This window comes from Thunnus thynnus, chromosome 5 (assembly GCF_963924715.1).
Source record: "Thunnus thynnus chromosome 5, fThuThy2.1, whole genome shotgun sequence".
NCBI classification, from domain to species: Eukaryota; Metazoa; Chordata; class Actinopteri; order Scombriformes; family Scombridae; genus Thunnus; species Thunnus thynnus.
In genome coordinates this window covers 8,144,629-8,164,468 of record NC_089521.1, presented here as the reverse complement: position 1 = coordinate 8,164,468, position 19,840 = coordinate 8,144,629, and the positions used below count along the sequence as shown (strand labels likewise).

General features: G+C 40.5%; 1 protein-coding gene across 1 annotated transcript in view; it reads right to left on the bottom strand.

Moving 5' to 3' along the window:
- spire2 (spire-type actin nucleation factor 2) overlaps window positions 1–19,564 on the bottom strand; it is a 31,202-nt gene extending 11,638 nt beyond the window's left edge. The window contains exons 1-8 of the mRNA XM_067588998.1: window positions 18,279–19,564; window positions 8,954–8,997; window positions 8,211–8,597; window positions 6,273–6,353; window positions 5,983–6,147; window positions 4,928–5,014; window positions 4,401–4,518; window positions 1,663–1,829 (exon numbers count right to left, since the gene is read on the bottom strand). Of these exons, the coding sequence (XP_067445099.1) occupies window positions 1,663–1,829; window positions 4,401–4,518; window positions 4,928–5,014; window positions 5,983–6,147; window positions 6,273–6,353; window positions 8,211–8,597; window positions 8,954–8,997; window positions 18,279–18,576 (1,347 nt within the window). The 5' untranslated portion in view covers window positions 18,577–19,564. The remainder of the gene's footprint in view (window positions 1–1,662; window positions 1,830–4,400; window positions 4,519–4,927; window positions 5,015–5,982; window positions 6,148–6,272; window positions 6,354–8,210; window positions 8,598–8,953; window positions 8,998–18,278) is intronic.
- Between the last annotated feature and the right edge of the window lie 276 nt (window positions 19,565–19,840).

Here is a 19,840-nt window from a genome sequence, read left to right as displayed (position 1 = left end):
ATGGTGAAGTGAAAACAAAGCAGACACAGGATAAAAAAGTACATAAGAGTAAAATATTTGACTGTCATCTAGCTTCACTAGGCTGACTGACAGAAGAAATTTACTGAACTAAAATAGTTTGCATGTCGGCTGCACGGGAAGAAATCGACAGTGTTTGTATGTATTGATTCATTGATACAGTTGATAAGTTGAAAACACATCTACAGCGGGATATTTGTCATCAGCTGCTCTGATGATGTCCCCCTGTCCTGTGAACGAGCACCAACGCCCCCTGCTGCTGATTGACTGGAGTAGTGTTGTGTGATTCGCTCCAAGCTACTGTGTTTACATGCCCATTTACAGACTCACGGCAGTGTATGGACACTGGATTTTTTTTCAGTGCAAACACAGAACGGACAGCTAGTGGACCGTGAGGCGATATTCACTGAATTTAACAAAGAGTGTATTGGATCAGAATTGCTGACTTTACCTTTAATTGACAACATACTTGCCGCTTATTTTTCTATTGATCAGCCTTTTAATACTTGACAAATTGTTCCAGGTCTACAACAGAATGCATAATCAAACAGAGAGTACATTATGCAAATCTTGAAACCTAAGACTGGGGGCACATAAATATTGAAATTCATAAACCCAAGTAATGCTTGGATTGCTAAACAAAGAATGACTAGCTTTTTGCCTCTGTAGCCTCGAAAATACAAGAATTCAAAGGAAAATAGTTGTATTACTGTACATACAGTACAAGTCAAAAGTTTGGACACACTTTCCCACTCACTTTAAAGAGAAAGTGTGTCCAAACTTTTGACTTGTACTGTAGTTGAAAAATAAGATGACAATTTTACATCTTGATTGTTGAACTAAAAAAGGACAACATCTAGAATCCCTTATTTGGCAGCTGTGCCTCCAAGAAATGTTTGCAGAAAAATTTAATCGGCTTTAAATGTGTTGATATTGGAGTGGCAGATGGGATATTGCAGTATGTATTAACTGTCTGTGCCACTGGACAGAGGGTTCATACTGCTTCACAGGCCAGGACATTACTACTGGATGCAAAGAGCTTGCCTGTGACCACAAAGGAAGCTTAAACTACTGTGAAAGACTGTGTTTTGTATGACTTCCACAAAAATATTTGCTGCAAACAAAGTAGAAGAGAGGGAATAAAGAAAGAGCATCATATACCCATGGTACCGTTCTCACCTAAATTTGGCTTATTTCACTTACAGCTAAGAAAAGACTACAGACTGCAAAACTGAGGTGAAAAAGAAAACTGAAGTCACTGAGAAGGCAAGAGTAAAGATGTTATTTCCCTGGATGAAGCAGAATTTAGTTTTGACCTGCAGCTAGCACCCCCTTTGGGCCAGTGAGGGTATCTTTTTAAACTCTGAAATGTAAAAGAGACACACTTTGTCAAGTTTTGATGTTTGATGAAACGCAGAGCAACAAGAGAGGGGGAAAAAAAGTCGATTTTCCAAGTTGTTGAGTCTTTGTGCAAAAGAGTGGAGGTTTCATCCCAATCACTGATTCACTTTTCACCAGACAGGCCTCTTAACCCACTTAGGCTGTGAAACAAAACATGTGCTGCTGTCAGCCCTTACAGATGGCAACAATGATTCCAACAATTTGTATTTTTCACCCCTCCAAGACCTCAATGCCTCGCCTCACCTCAGATATGTTCATCTCCTCCATCTCAGCCAGAGTCGGGGCCTTGAGCAGGACGCGAGGGCGGGACGGCGGCCGGGGGCCGGGCTCCGATACGGACAGGTCGATACATGAAGTAGATTTGACATTACAAGGACAAGTCTGAGCCAGGCAGGGCAGAGAGCCAAACGCTGAGGGAAGAGAAACCAAAAACACTGTCAGGGAACAAAGATGTCAGAGACACTGAGATCAGTGATTCTGTGTGCTGCGTGCAGCTTTTTAGCATCAATAACTCACTACCACACTCAATTTTAGACATGAGTATAATTACAATAAACCAACAAGACCAACACTGGAAGGAACTACAGCACTTTTTACACTGCAGTTAATGTCATAGTGTGTCACTTAGTTGTATTTGGAGCAACATTTGCTGTGTTGCTTTAAAGCACAAAGCAGAGAGACTAGAGGACACTGTTCTTCAAGTACTAACTGCACTTAAAGCTGCACTAATCAGAATTGTTTATACATTAAGGTATTTTTGGCCTTTTTATTCCTCTATTGCAGACTGTAGACAGATGACAGCAAATAGCAGAGAGACGCAACAATGGTCACCAGCCAGACTTGAACCGGGGAAAGCAGGCAGCTGTTTTAACAAAAAACCTCTGATAAACCTACTGTACACTACCTGCCCAGCACCAAACAACAGACAGACAAAATTAGCAAATAGCTGGTTAGCCGCTTAAGAATCAGATACTTCCTTGAGGAATTGGTGAAATCCAAATCAGAGCTAACACATTTGCCATATCAACTTTATAAGGGGATAGTCAACGTTTACAGATTGTTGTACTACACCCAACTGGGAAAAGGGCTGCCCTTATTCATATTTTTAAGAATTGCTCAAATGGCTATATGTAGTGTGAAAGGAGTCATTTGTAGTAGCAAACAACATTGTTGGCGAAAAAGAAAGAAAATCTGTCCAGCACCAAACAGAAAAAGTTAGAAACTAGCTGGTAAACTTAATGGAGCATTTAGCAGCTTAAGGGACAGATATTTTTCTCAGGAGTTGATGGAGACCAAAACAACGCTCAAAGGAGAGTGAATATTGGACAGGACAACAGAAAGACTCTAAATAAATGCTAATATTGTTTTGTGTCTGCTGGATGTTAAGTAAGCAACTGAGTGCTAACAGTTAGCCATGACAACTTATTCGTCACTGTTGTGTTTACAGCTAGTTTCTGCTGCCTCTTTCTGCTGACTAAAACGGAACTAAAAGGAGAGTGAATATTGGGCCTATATATACCATGTGGCCAGACCACGACTTCAAATAAATGCTAATGTTGCTCCCTGGCTGCTGAATGTGTAATAGGAAGCTGTTTGCTAACATGTTAGCCATAACATCTACAGTATATATCATGCTAATGTGTCATTAGTGTGTTTTCAGATTGTTCATCTGCCCCTAAGTGGCCAAAAGAAAAAAAAATATTGCAGCTTTAACCTTTCTGGAAATGACTGATAGTCAAATAGGTAAAAAAAAAAAAAAAAAAAAGAAAAAAAGAAAAAAAACTTCCCTTAAGTTTATCTACACACTCAGCCAGAAGTTGCTGTGGACCAGGGGTTGAGACAGGAAGCCACTGGTTTAATGGGAACACTTGCTATGACATGAGAGGCATTGATTCTACTAACAATCAGTTCAACCTGTTTGTCTCTGGTGCTAATGCCAGTCACTACTGCCAAAGCTGAACAGTACTGCTTCAGAAAGTACCACCAGTAATATGAAGTATCTTCACAGTGCAAATAATTTAATTCACTATGTGATTCTTGACGGTTTTTCACAAGAACTGAAAAAAGACTAGTGGGGATTCAGTGCCTTGTTCATGGACATATCAGCAGGTCCAAGGCTGACTAAAATGAAGGGTTGCCTAGTTCCAGTCTCTCTGACCACTGTACTGTACTGTTGCAATAATAATGTTATTAATCATTTCCAGAGACCTAACCTCTTGTCTTCACAACTTAGCAACAGCTGCTTAAAACAAAGCAATCAGTGTGTTTTTTGTCCAGCATGTTTGCAAAATGAGGCTCCTTTATCAACAGCCTACACACTGAATTGACCTTGATCTGTAAATAGCTGGTCAATATTTATGAAATACAATACCACCTCCACATATACTGTAGCTCAAAATGGAAAAAATACTCGTTACACACTACAGCTTACAAACTTGTACACAGTACTTAACTCAAGTGTGACCATCACAGGCTACAGTACAGAGTGTACTAACTACAGCTTCAGCCCTGAAATCATTATTTAGCAGAGTGGGTTGTCCATTCACCTTCAGTATAACATTTACTTTCTGGATAGCACAGCAAGAGTGTAACATGGGTCACTATGAAAGTCATGCATTGATTTAAAATAGGTGGTTTAGAGACAAACACAAACACACAGGCACGTTAAGAATAAAGTCCAAAGCAGCCAGTAGACCTCATCTTTTACTTCTCTTAATATCACCATAATTCCAGACATCATCAAACTGTTCCTATGAAGACAGATGCATTTTGCCAATACAAAACTTGATAATTGTATTTCAGCAGTAAATGAAAAGGGTTGTTGTTTCTGTTTTCATGACCGTATTTTACATTCAGTATTCAAAGAACTAAATTACGATTTTTCAGCACTGACAGATAGAGTCACCGTTGTGAGCTTGACCTGTGGTGTGTGGCTTTAATTTAGGTATGTATCAACCTGCGGTGAGTGATTGTCCCCTTACGTCTGGAGTTGGGCAGGACCACAGGCCTGAGCTTTCTCTCCTGCTTGATCTCAGCCAGGACCCGGTCATGGAGGGACTGCTCCTGCGGGGGAGGAGGAGGGAGGCTGCGCTCCCCAACCTGATGAGAAATCATCAGAACTCATTAATACTTCTGAAAAAGTAGATAGACAGTAGAAAAAAACGAGTTACTAGTAAAAGCTAGTTACATTATGTATAAATGGTAGCTAGTGTTAGTAATGTGTCAGTCTATGCATATATTATACTAATATATTATACTTAACCTCAAGAGTTTAACCTAATAAACCTTTGTTTGCAGACCAATCTATTCGACTATTCACTTTAAATTATACACGTATCTTTCTTTCTACAGTGGTTATTACATACATCATTCTGTATTGCTCAGGTATGATACAGCCTAATTTTTCAGGACATCATGTGGATAACCAGTAAAAAAAAAAGACACTCCTGTAGATACCCTCCTCCACATGACTGCTGTGAACTTGTATTACAAGAATAAGCACACTCACTGGTTTGAGTGGAGGTCTTGACCTGATGAAATCCAGTATCAGTTCGTGGGCGTTTCTCTTCACTCTGGTAGGAATGTCACCATCCACCTGAGAAAGACAAGAAGAACAATACTATCTGTAGCACCGTGTCTGTAAAGCATTCACTCTGGGTAGTGCAGTACACAGTAACTCTTGGCTCTTGAAATATTTTAGAGCAAATTAAGTCCATCATTAGTCCACAGAATATAGACTGTAAAATAAAATATGCAATAATACCACACACAAAAATCTACACAATACTCATACAAGACTCCTAATATGATATGATTGCCATACACCACTAGATATATTATATCTAATTGTATAAAATAATTATAATGCGCAAACACTATACATCACAATAGTAAAAAACCCAATTATAGTGAATACACAGTCTCTATAATCCAATTAGTGGTTTCTGGCAATGAACTGCTGCCAGAACAACAGACGGATAGAGAAGCCTTCATTAATATTTGTGCTCTGAGGCTGAATTATGTATCTGCCTGTGGAAAAAGCCTCAAGGTGACACTCTGCTACACGTATGCCTGCTACATAATATTTTCTCCTGGATCCTACATAGATCCTATATATGGTGTAGTGCATTGTCAGTAAAAGAGAATATGAGATTCAAGGTCTTTAGAAGACATGAGTCACAGTGTGACTCCTGCCAAGTCAAGTAATGATCACAGCATTTTTGGCAGGATTAAGATTTCAGAAAAGAAGGAAAGATTTCATGATTTGCATCCTTAAGATCTGGGATGTTTTGATTCAATTGCTTTCAGCAATTTAAACCTCTGCTGACATTTCATCTGCTTTGTTCCATCTCATTTTAATTGCTTTCATCTCTTATTCTTTGAGTGCCACTTCCCTATCACTTTCATGATTCTTGAGTGCTTCCATGTAAGCTGTCACTGCCATTCAATATTTCACATGTGAAGAATTAACATTAAGACATTTTAACCAGTTAACACCTGATATTTTCATCACCACATATCTCGAAATTTTCATATGTCATCAAACTAAGTCGTATGTCTCACCATGACTTTGCGTAGCTGGAACTTGCGTGCTCGTATGTCCTGCATCAGCATCTCGAACGGTGTGAGGCTGTACTCGGTGGGCAGCGGGTTGAACGGCTGCTCCTGCACCTTCTTCAGCTTCACTCCCTGCCTGAGCTCCTTCATCAGCTGCACCCACAGACGTGCCTGGAATGAAAACAACAACCTCAACAACACACACATCTGTATGCATCAACACAACAACACTTCAGTCAGACACACTGTTGTATTGTCCTCCCCGTCACACCGTGCCCTCGCTCGTCTCGTCTCACCCAGTCTCTGTGTTTCAGGGCGTCCAGCTCAGCTGTAGACTTGTCTTCAACAGCTTCCTCTGTTGTGATCTTCTTCAACAACTGTGTAATAAAAACAAGATAAAACATTTTACCTTTTTTTTTTTAATGATTACAGTTTTCAACACTGACAATACTGTGTGTGGAAATTTTATGTGATTAGAGCATCTTTCAAATTGTTTTGATGGAAGAAGTTTTTGTTTATGTGACATTGAAGTCAGGGCAAGAAACACCAGCTGTCAATAATAATAATAATCCCTCGCTCCTTAGGAAAACCTTGTGCAGGCACCAGTACAGCAAGTACAGAAGGTCAAGGGGTTGAACCAGGGATCGGGTCTGTACTGTGACTGATGTTTACAACAAGTTTACCTTGATTTTCTCTTCCAAATACATTTGACTAAACTGGGGGTTTGATTAAAACTATCTGAGTGCTTGTGTTTTATGTTGTGTTCCCAGATCTCAGTTGTAACTAGAAGAGTGCATTCAGTTGAGTGCAGATCTCTGCCAGGTGTGTCTAGGGGCCATGTATAGTCTCAGTTCTCTTTAAGATGCATAGAATAGTGTAATGGTACTGTAGCAGAGCGTCCTCTTGGGTTCACCTAACTGTATAAACTTAATAAGGAAACAATAAATGGGACGGTAAGCCCAAACTTCTCAATTTAAACATTGTTGTTTATTTAGAACATTTCATTATTTATTTAGAACATTTTGTTGTAACACACCATACAAAATAAAACCTCCCTACCTCCCTCTCTCCTCTCTAACAAAGAAAAGTTGAATCTCATTCAGTTGTCCCTCTTGGCTCCCTTACAGTCAAGATGGTGATGAAGCTAACAAAAATGGGGAATTATTCATCTCACATCATGCCTAACTTTAGTGGATCATAACATATCAGGTATGGAATTAATCTGCAGATGCTCCGGTTCAAGATGAGACCAAACCTTTCTATGGATGTCAGTTTTTGAGCCACAACAAAGACCAAAATGCGGCCTGCAGCAGACTTGTTTTTAGCTTAGCCAATTGCCAGAAATGCCTTTTGCTGCAATTGTTGATCACTTGCGGCCCCTACCTGCTTGTTAAGAGTGAGGAGTCAGCAGGTAATGGTGGTATAAAACGTGTTATAAAATAGGTTTTTCAACAATTGTGAATCACTGCAACCATGAGAGGTCCTTGAGCACAAAGTCATAAATGTGCACAAAAAATATTACGCTGATGGGTTCAGTAGTATTAGCCGACAAATACATGCACACACACACACACACAGACACATGGACATAAAGACACACACAACCAAACACAACCTGAATTACCCTTTAAACTTAACCTAAGGGGCATTCAATCAATTCCACACATAAAGATCAGTTTACTTGTCACAGAGTCCTACTCAGCCTGTGAAAACAGCTGCATAATGTCTTGTATAGTTTTGAAGGAAGCGCTCCAGTCTAGAGACAATAACCCTGATGATGCCATCAAAGCTCATACTCATAGTAAGGTGAATTAACATGGAGCACTCCAATTTTAGTCGCATCAGTTGTTTGACGACTGTCCTCCATCTGCAAGAACACATCGCATTGATTCTGCATAATGTACAAGGCTACAAGGGTGAACCACTGTAGCAACACGACAGAAGTGAGGATTTGAGGTTGAGTACTGGAGGGAAACTGGAGGCGGCATCTTCAGTCATTTATCAGTCTCGGCTCTGTAGCAACAGGAATATTAATGGAGTGTGTTTATAAGCATTTCAAATTCAGACTGCACTCACAGCAAGGTGCAAGCAGCTGGAGGCATAAGCAATGACTCCACTGAAGTAAATAAAAAGCAGGCCACACCTTCTCTTATTAATGACACAAACATTTCCAGCTACATAACTATAAAAGTGAGCCGCTGTTACCTTGACACTAACATGACAACCCAACGTACCTCCTTAGCATCTCTGATCTTGATGAGGAAGGTCTGCAGCTCCATGGTCTCTACAAACAGAGCCCTGCACACAGCTTGGTAGTGTTCTGGAGCCAAGCTTGGGTTGGCCAGCCGAGACGCACACAGCGCCATCACCTGGCGGAACGTACACACCGGCCTTATCGCTCCCTCGTTCTCCTGGTCTTCCTCCTCCTCCTCCTCTTCCTGTCCACTGTAGCCTTCATCAGTTGTGCCATTTCCAGCGGTCCTGTCTCCATCTTCGCCGTGGTCCTCTCCAGCCATACGTTCAATGAGGCGCTCCAGCTGTGGGCTGAGCTCCCGCTCCTCGCTGTCGTCCAGCCCCCAGTCCAGCGCTCGGTAGATGGCCACGCCCAGCGACTGGACCAGCTGGATGAGGAGGAGAACAAACAAAACTAAACAGGAGTTTGGTTTCAAACAGGAGAATTTCACCTTCCCATTCATTCCCATTTTGACTGGTACTATCTGCTAGGCTTTAAAATGTTAGATGATCTGTTTTTAGGATTTGCTCTTTAACCAGTCACTTTTGATGTCAACAGACAGCATAAAATGAGAGAACAATAAAGAAATGCTGTCAGATGAGCGTTCATTTGACATTTCACTATGACAACAGGAGGAGGATGATGACTGAAAGGTCTTTAGAAAAGTCTGAAACACTGTTCCATATTTAAAAAGTACAAGTTAGTTGAAATTCATAATATATAAGATTACATCAAAGTCCTCACCTGACACTCTGGAGCAGGTGGAAGAGGAGGCCCATCAGTGTCATCTGAAGAGACGAGAGGGGACACACAGCCAATCAAGCTATGACACATTTTACTTAAACCAGCCAACATGTTGTATACATTAGCAGAGTAAAGTAAATGAAACACATTAATATACATATGAATACATAAAAAGTAGTGATATGCAGTACATGGAATGATAAAACTAGTCACTGATAACTTCAATAAAATAAAAAAATTTCAGAATCAGAAAAAGACTGAAGTAATTATGTGTAAAGTACATATATATATGTCTTGCTTTATGACAAGCAGTATATTTTGTCAAATGTAGGTATTTCTAAATTGATTCTATTGCACCACTGTGATCCATTTCAACAGTCACTGGTGATCACTAGTCACTAAGTTGAAACTGGTTGGTGTACAGGGTTTTAACTGGTATTTATATGTGGAGCAAGCTGAACTGATGTTGAATCATCAACTCAGCTGAAGAAAACCACTAACAGTCAACCTATGAACTTAGTGGCAGTAATAAAATTAAGTCAGTCTGTTTTCAATCTTCCACTCATTAAATCAAATGTGTTACTCCATGTGTTCCACAGTCATAACTTGGTGATGTATTATTGTTTCGCAGCCAGGTTGGTGGGCCTGTGTGAGTGTATGTGTGTGTGTGTATGTGAGAGAGAGAGAGAGAGTAAAGAGAGTAAAAAAGCTCTTTCTCCCAGCTCAGATGTCAGGAATGACACCCGAGAGGCCTGAAACTCCTTGATCAGCAGCTCTCACTGCAGAGAAACAGGACAATCGACGGACAAGAGAAGCAGCAGACAGAGACAAAGACAGATAGATAGAACCAGTGGAAAACATCAGGGAAGAGAGGGAGAGAGGTGCATTGAGAAGCACAAGAGAGATGAGAGAGATCAGCAGAAAAAAAGATGAAAAGTGGGGAGTGCAGGTCTGGACGTGGTGATGGGGGGAGGTCAGCCTGCCACCGCATCCTCTCCTGTCAACAACAAAGTGCTGAGAGCAGGACATGAACCTCAGACAACAGAGCTTCACTCTGTTTCCCATGTGAACACAGACACTGCTTCAATCTGCAACAAAAGGCAGCAAATGACACTGGAGGAGGGCAAAGAAACTCTATTATGATGCCCTCCCCACAGGAGTGGAATGATAACATGAACCCCTGCAAACCTGTCAGACAGGTTCAAATAATGCACGGCCAGGGTCACGTAGCGTAACCAATGATACCTCCGCCAGTTTCCCACAGCTACAGCTCAATAAACACAAAAGAGGAGAGGAATCTGCATCCAAAACACTTCAAAGAGTCCTCAGGCTTAGATCTTGGAAAACACAACACCCCATTTAGCCATATGGACACCATAAGGATGTTTACACCACTGAGACATTATTGTTTTTATCCATTTCGTTGTGTATGAGAGGAAAGACCGCAGTATTTTTTTTTGCTTTTAACACAATAAAACAAACCATTATTTTTAGGGATGTTTCTTTAAAATTACATCTCAATCGCTTTAACCGTTCGGGTTATGAATTTATGGAAATGTTAGGGCATTTCTAGGAATGCTAGCCCTGGTGGCTACACCACAGCAAGATAAAGTCTACAGCAACGCTAGCAACTCTGTGAGACTGTAATGCTAACTGTAAAGAAACCCAAACTAGAACGGATAAAAGTTGAAGTCCTGGTGAAGTAACTGTTGAACTGGCACTGGTTGGTATGGTATTGGTTGTCATGCTAACGTGCTTTCTATCAACTCTCTGCATAGATAAATATCACCAGCAGAAAGTGAAAATAAGACTAGTTAACAACCTGGCTACTTTGGCACAGCAGCGCTTTGAGCTGAATGCTAACATACTAACACTAGCATGCAAACATGCTCACAATGATAATGATAAGCTATTGATAAGCTAATGATAGCTATTGTTTACATATGTTTACAATGTTCTCCATTTGACTTTTTTTTTTTGTTTATTAGCACGCTAACGTTTTGTTAACTACCACCAACTGTAGGCTGTCCACAGTCACTTCCTGTTTGCTTCATGGTGCACTATAAGCCTCTCTACTTGACACCAACGCCCATCATGCAATGAAAACTTTTGCTAGAAAATCCCGCAGATGTGTCACATTTTATAGCTAGATGTGAAAAGGACAGTTGTGTGACATTGTACCTCTCAGCAATGATGCAAAAGGATTGTGATTTTTAAAAATAATGTAAATCTGATGGGAATTTTTAAAGTTTTGCAGGTAAACCACAGTACAGTCAGGGGATCACAGGTATTACAGTTCATTTTAAGGGCACATTAATCTGTGAACCAAATTTCATCCTACTGACAATTATTTTCATAATTGATTAATCTATTGTTATTTTCTTCATTAATCAATAAGTCATTTGATCTAGAAAATGTAAGAAAATGGTGCAAAATGTAAATCACTGTTTCCTGAGCAACAACCCAAAGATATTCAGTTTACTATCACAGATGACTAAAAACACCAGAAAATATTCACATTTGAGAAGCAGGAATCAGAGAATTTTGACATTTTCTTCTTGAAAAATGACTCATCATTATCAAAATTGTTGGCGATTTTCTGTTGATCGACTAATCAATTAACAATTAATTGTTGCAGCTCTAAATGTGTGCACAAAATTTCATGGCAATCCATTTAATATTTTTAGAAATATTTCAGTCTGGACCAAAGTAATGGACTGACCAACATGGCCATCCTGAGAGATGCCTCAGTGACAATGAGCTCCTCTTATACTGGTTCCCATGGATGTCTCCTAGCCAACCAACAGCAGGCGAGTATTTGATCATGTTTTGTGTATTGTCTGACTGACTTTCTGCTATGTTTTGACCCTCCTTCATCCCTTCCTCCCTTCTCCCGCCACACACACACTGCAGTGTTTCTTCTCATTAGCTTTAAGTCACACATAGTTTATTCCGGCTAATGATGGAAAATATTTCATCCTGAAAACACGCACAGACATACACTCACACTACTACGCATACTCTCCCAAGATGGACTTTGCCATCTGTTGCCATGGTAATAAGGTCTGAGAGACTAAATTCAAAGAAACCACAAAGTGACAGAGAGGGAAAACTGGGCTATGAAGAGCAGGGCTAGTTATAAATGAATCAGAAAGGCAGAAAGAGGGAACAGAACATTTTAAGCCGTCACCTGAACTGACCTTTTAAACTCCACTTCCACCTTTTACCTACATGTCAAGCCAGAGGTCACTATGAGCGCATTTTTTGCCAGAGAGCAATAATCAAGGGGAAAACACTAAAAACACTCTCTATATAATTGGAGTTCATTTCTATTTGAATAAAATCAGGGGAGCATTCAGATTTAGAGCTGCGTGTTCTGTGAACTGACTGCTGTGCATCAAAGCTTCTCTGCATGGTGGAAATTTGGCACGATCTCTTGGGGAACAGAAAGATGATGTAACGTGAAAACCTTGCAAATCACATTTTGGGGAGTCTCATGTTTCAACAGTGCATGGTCACTGAGCTTTTTCTCTTTTACATGGGGGGTGATGCAAGGTTTTTATCTGACAGTAGGAATATGTATCTGAACCTTGACTTCCTGCTGGTCTGATGTGCACTCAGTGAATCACTGTTAACCTCACCCTTTAGCCTTGCCCTGCCGTGTCTCTGTGTGCGGCCTTAAATAGAAACAGTGAGGAGCTTCATCTCAAACTGTGTTACTGCATGTGTTGTAGATGACAGATCAGGAGCTTTTGCAGCAGTTCATACAAACAGACACACTGAGCACTTTGGGGTACGGGAGCATAATCAGCGTTTACGAGCGACAATATGATCTCCATTAGACCCACTTAGTCATAAATCTATTAATGAGGCTGAAGGTACTGTGCTATTAAAGCCAACCTGACTTACATAAGGACAGTGCGGTACTTTGAGAACAAACCTCAAAGTCCAAATCCTCAGGTTTATAAAAAAGTACTGTGTTTCCATCTGAGCTGCGTATGAACCTCAAAACTTTTTTGGTACTGACCGAAATGTGTCTGTAGCACAGAGTATCAACAAACTGACAAATACCAAAAGCTGACATTGAGTGTCTGAACAGATTTGTCTTCTTCTTTTCAAATTATTTGTTGAGATAGCTCTTCATTTTAAAAATATATTTTAAACTATTTTATTCAGGGCACTTTCTTTTACATCTGCTTTTGTTTAGATAACGATTCATATTTGATGACCTTGACTTCTTATGTTTACATTTCTCAATGTCAAAAAATTGTGTCATTTTGTTATCAGCGAAGAAACTTGGGTGTCATGAAAAATTTCAAACTAGATCTAGGTCTTGTTACTGTCACAAACATGGGATTGAAGCATTTTCTTGTTACCAACTTTGACAGAAAGAATCGAAGCTCAATCAAAGCAGAAAGAGGCAGAAGTTTCAGAGGTTGTCTGATAGGTAAATGGGATCTCAGGCGCTTTTTATACTGGTATTTATTTGACATGTTTTAAGAATATATTGTTTAAATCTGTAATTGTTCTATATAATTAATGTGTTGGTTCCTCCATATACTCAAAGCTGAAGCTAATCAATATTTTTGTATTATCAATAAATGAAATGACTGTGTAGAGACGCGTAGAGATGAACAAACAAAGAGTCATCATCTGCAGTTTCCCTCAGCTCTACGCTGAGCGTTTTAGCCTCTTTTAAACGTACAATATGTAATTCCTGCCACTAGGGGTCTCTCAATCAAAACAATAACAAACTGTTAAAACAACCAGTTTTCACTAGTTATTATCCGTGAAGTCTCCTCCTCTCCAGAACAAACAGACACGGTGATTAAAACCAGTAGTAAAAACACTGAATAAACAGTTCCACGTCAAAAATCAGTGTTTCTCTGGTGCTGTTCGAAAGGCCACAGGACGTCCGGGAGAGGCTCTGTGTGAGCTGAGCTGCTGCTAACTTTGCTCAGTTTGTTTGATGACTAAAAGCCTTCATCCAGTTAAAAGATATAGTTAAAAATTACCAAGATCTAAAAAGTTTAAAGTAAAAATGTGGCTTAAAACTGAATAAAAGTCAATCTATGGCAGAATTTCTGGCGGACAACCACAACACTGACACATGCATCTTGTGTGCGTATACTCTTTGGTAGTGGGGGTATGACGTCATTGACCAAATGAAACGGACCGTTACGTTGATTAAAATTACAGATTTCAGTTTGAAAATTGTTGGAAACATTTGGGATAATGTAAGTACACAACTCAACAAAATGTATAACATAAGCCTAGTCGTTTTTAGACATTTTAATGCGGAATAGTTACATATTATAGCTTTAATTCATCATTTTGGTTTTACAGATTGCAGCTTTGATGTTTTGGTTCACTCTGAATGCTCTCTTCAGTGTTTTACTAACAGCAGGCAGCTGTTTTCAGCAACATACCCAGCACCTAACAAAAGACAGATAAAAGTAGCAACTAACTGGTGGAGACAGCTGAACATTTAGCAGCTAAAACGTATTAATACTGGACTAATAGTTGTTGGGTGTCCAGAAGAAACACTTTGTTTTTTGGCACCATTAGCATTAGCTGCTAATGTTGCTCTCTGTTAATATCCGGATGTGTAAACAGTAAACTGTTTGCTAACAAGTTCACAGAAGAAGGTAGAAAAGTTTTTTAAATGTTTTACAAGGAAGTATAATTCAGTGTTAACTGAGGAAGTGACGTGTGCCAGATTGCAGCTGGTTCCTGAACACATCTGATGTCGTGGGAAAATTAAATTTCTTCCTTACAAGTATGACTCAGTGTGTATTATGACTGTATCAGGTCAGACTGGTTCTGTCTCTGAAGGGGGAGCGGGCCAGATAGTTACTGCAACAGCTGATGTCAGTGACGTCAGAAAACTTCACACAGCGCTCTCATGTTTACCAACAGGGACGGTCTGTCACGTTTCACATGAGAGGAGACTAAAGACGCAGGGAAATAAAAGCAGAGATGTTGCTGCTGCTGCTGCTCACTGCTGTTACTGAAGGTTTTAGGAAGGTCTTCGCCTCCAGAAAGCAGAATTTAATTTGGTAAACAAGAGTGAATCTTGGATGCTCCTCTCTGTTGCAGTTGCACTCAGTGACTCATACTGATACATCAGGTGTATATGTTTACATTAAAATGCTGTGTGGTGCAGCTTCGGTCCCGGCTCATATTTGGATTTGCATTAACTTCCTCCTCCTCTGCAGGTTGCTGTACAACCTGATGAGGTTTAGATATCCAGGAAATAGAAAGTCATTTCAGACTGTCAGGGCTACCTGCTTTGAATACTAACATTACCAATATATGTTTATATCCTCAGGATGGAGCAGCATGTATACCCACCAACACACAGTCAGCCCGTCATTGTATTTACAGAGCAGTTGTAGATCCACTCACTGATCTTCTTTAATGAGTGTTAATTAGAAGCTTAAAACACTAAAATTTCAAGATACAATAAAATACAAAAGGTAAGTTGTGGTATTGTTTAATGTACTCCTCTGAATCGAGCTGCTGGCTAGTTGTTTATGTAAGTGCTTCTCTAAGTGCGAGTCAGTGTTCTGTTTATCTGAACCACAAGCATCATGTAGATGTGTGTACAGAGGCATTGATCAGCAGTGTATCTCTGTGCATGCACAAGACACTTTGTTGTGTTAATTTGGCAACTTTTCTGTCAGATTCTATGATCATGGGTGTAGTGGGGTGGGGAGTCGTGTCCCGTCTGTTGTTTCTGTGTAGTAGTTGTTTGAAAAGGAAAGAAATAATAACTGGAATGAGGAAATTATGAGCAACTTGACAGCGACATTAGTCTCAGAGCACAGAGACAATGTGATGATGCTGAAGGATCAATATCTCCTGCAGAAATACCCACAGATATAAATCTATAAGCTTATGTTCAGACACAAATTTGAAAACCAAGAGCACAAAGATTACTACTGTGAAAAAAAAGTCATCTTTGTACTATTTCAAGTAGTGTTTTACTTGTTTTTCTATATGATTTGATTTGTACCTGCCTGTTATTTTTGATTTGTGTGACTTTTTATATCTGTGATTGTTTTTGATGCTGTCTCCATGCACTAGAAAGCATTTTGTTTGCTTGAAAAGTGCTACATAAATAAAATTATTATTATGAATTTAATATAGTGCATTGACACGACTGTACACAGTTCAGAAGTATAGAGGTTGCAGGTTGTAGCTATGTGGGAATAGGTCCAGTGAAAGGTTTTGGCGGCCCTCAACTGTCAATTAAAGTGGTCAATAAAAATAGTCTGCATTAATAATGAAGTCTAGACCTCAGTTTATTGTTCAGTATCATTTGTCTGTTTCCTCTATTGCCCAGTTGTCTAAAACTAGCGTGCTGTTTCCAGGGATGAATTTGGCCACTTAATAGCAAATGGCCCTCCAGCCGACTGGCTGCATTAATATTGTTGGCAGACTCGCTTAACGGATTTGCACCAGTGCTTCCATGGACTGTGTTTGCGTATGGATCAGTAGAGTGAAAATCAACACAGACTGCAAGGAAACATCTCTGTTAATGAGAGCTAAACATCTCAGCGACAACTGAGAGTTAATGATCGAGGCACGTTTGTGTTTGCAACTGTTGAATGGTGTAGTTCATCTGTCTCCATGTGCTCAAATGGGTCCAAAGCAAATATAAGGAACGTTTTAAAGTCAAAATAGTCTGAATAACTTGAGTCCTATTGGAGGAATACAGAGACATTATTAATTTAATCTTGGGTTTCACTCTCACTGCTGTAGACAAGACATGGTGGATCAACTAAACTCATAGGATTTTGGTCCCAGGGACTCATTTTAAAGTGCAAGTCTGAAGTTTAATGAAGCATTTACAATTACTTAATAACAAACCAATAATGTTTTAAGAAAGATGCCATTCTGTCGCTAAGCAACATGCGTCAAGCATCTCCTGGAGACTAATTGTAAACTTTTCCTGTTACATTCCTTGACAGGTGCTACACAAGTGTTACAACTGTTGTGACAACTTCTCACTCAGTCAACAGGAGCTGCTCTTTTTTATTGCAGAGATTTGAAAACTCACATTCCTGCGTATTTCTACATCTCTCAGTGATGTTTTGAATACTTATTACTTAGGTCTTGGCAAAGATTCAGCACAAGGAAATCCCCCTGAATTCAAATACTCTGGCAATACGATATATAAGGCTTCCTGAAGAAGGTGCAGCAACAGTCGTGCAGAACATGACCTAAGAGCTTTAGAGGCTTTCCAGGACATTCAGCATATCTGGTGTAGTACAGGAAACAAGCGGAAGTTGAATAAAACATCAGCTTCTGGAAATAATATATTTCAGTACCCAAAACTGTGGGGAATAAAGTGGCTCTGAGAGTTCTCAAAGCAAGCATGCATAATCACCACTGGCTATGTAATATACAGACAAATAAAACTTTTTTTTAAACTACCTCTGTGCTATAGTCAGACTCCTGAAACAGGTTTGTCGGGCCCCGCCTGCAGTGAAGACATAAATACTCCACATAGCTATATTAGGAGGACATTATGCAGGTACAGGCTAATTGCGGGAGGGGAGGGAATCAACCAGAGGACTGCGTAAAATCCTTTGGGCTTCCATCCACTCTTTGAAGTCTCCTAAACAGAGAGGGATGCTTGGGTGAAGCTGTGCTCTATGAATAATTAATCATTTACCGGCATAATACAAGTCATCCTTGTTGGCATCGAGAGTGCGACAAAATAACAACTAGCAGCCTGAATCTGAACACAGAGTCCGTCGACTAGGCAGGAACATTGTGCTGTTCGGGACAGATGCGTCCGTTTCTCTCCTATAAATAGGATGTTCCTGTGCACCAAAGTCCGTATGAAATTCATAGAATTTAAAGCGCCACTGTTTATAGTTCAACCTGTCTGCTTTATAAAGCAAGGTTAAAGAACTTTTACAAAACACTGTGAGATAGTCTTAAATTCCGCTCTCATGTAATCAGCCAAGCAGCCTGTATTTTGGTAAAAATGACATTTTCACTGGTTCCTACTGTGTGTGGCCGCAGACTCTCCTGCTGGAAGAAGACGGCGGGAATCAGGTGGAGCAGTTGGAAAAGTATCAATTCTCCTAAATCTGAGTCCCGATTCGTTGACTATACTTCACGCCGAATTAAAGAGGGGCTCTTAACGTTTTAAACGCAATGTTAAGTAACGTGTAAGCGATAACTAACTTCGCAAATCAAAGCCATATATTTAGATTTAACTTTTTCATATGTAAGTTTTGTGTGAGTTATTCTAAACGAGCGACGGGCTGTGAGGAAGTTAGATGCAACAACAGGACGACTGTCTTACCGCTGTGTCGGCGCTGCGGCTCTAACGACACGGTCCCGTCCCTGTGCAGGAGGATGGAGGACGGGTCCTTCACCCGGTTGACCGTCCCTGCCGGCGGGCGGGGCACCCTCAGCCCGCTGCAGCACTGGTAGCACACCGCCCATGCCTGCTCCTCGTTGATGGGCTGCTCGTAGGACTTCAGCACCTCCTCCAGAGACAGTTCCCGGGGCTCCGCCAGGTCCCTCGCCTCTCCGCGGTCCACCGGTGCAGTCACCCGTGATTCCCCTTCTTCGGTGCTTCTGTTGGTGGATCTGGCCATGGCTGCGACGCCGTGGAGCCCATTCTTCACTTCGTAAGCACCGGGGCCATTGATGCTGTCCGCTGTCTGCTGTCCGGCCCAGTCTCCCGTCCGCACACCTCGACTCAGCTGCCGCAGCTGCACCTTGTTACCACAACACCGGCAAGGCAGCCCTAGTCAACACACCACATCCGGTCTGAGTTCTCGGCAATAAAACCAATATTAACCAACATATAGCAGTTTTTCAAAGTACAGCGAAATATCAGACTGCCGGACAGATGAAAGGACTTGTGATAATTTTCCAGGATGTTCTACATACCTCAAACCAAATGACTGTCTTATTGTGACTGTGGATGTTTCCCTCCATTAAGTACTGAGGTGCTCCTGAGCAAGGCATTGGACTCCCAGCTGCTCGAGCCCAACAGCAGGGGACTGTTTAGTTTCATATTGATGCAGTTTTAACATGTTTAATAGATAGTTGATCTCATTTTGGTCGTATTTGTGTCAGTATATCAGCCTTCATCCCTCTTATTCACACATCTTGCAAAATTTTACATTTTGGTGATTTTTATGTTATCTCTGTCAGACGCATCCAAGAGAACGTGGTGGATTGCAATATTTCTGAACAGTCTCACTATTTATATTCTTTTTTCAGTGTCTTGTAAGTGTTTCCAAAGGCTGAAAATTAGGTGCATGTAATCATGGCTTCAATTTGCCTTCTTGTGCTTTTATTTGAAAGTAAAATGCGTCACTTCCGACCACGGTGTGGTTCATTCTGGCTGACTTGGCTCAGCGTGGTGCCGTATCAGCAAATGAGGGAGCGGATTGGCTCTGCAGGAAAATGTCAATGAGCAGAGGAGCAAAGGAGGAGACGAACAGAGGAGCAGAGGAGCTTGTTGGACTTCATCAGTCAGTTCTAACTATGTGATGACGTTATAGGCTATTATCGCTGTTTTAAGCCAGTATGAGAAGTGAGAGATGAGTGTATGCCTGCAGTAATCTTACTTTTCTCCTTTTCGCCCAGATTTTGACACTAATGTCAAACTCAGCAGAATAAAGTGAAATTTCCGAAGAAATCTTTCAAAATAAAAACGTTGTTGCTGAAGCATTATGCTGCAACATGTCAGTGATAAAATGCATTTACACAAAGCACATTTCACAAACCTGATGGCCTATTGGCCACCAGGCTCTCCAAACATTTCATATTAACATTATTAGTCTGCTGTAGTTCAAGTTAATGTATATAGTGCTTTAAAAACCACCACACATTTACCTCATATGTTAT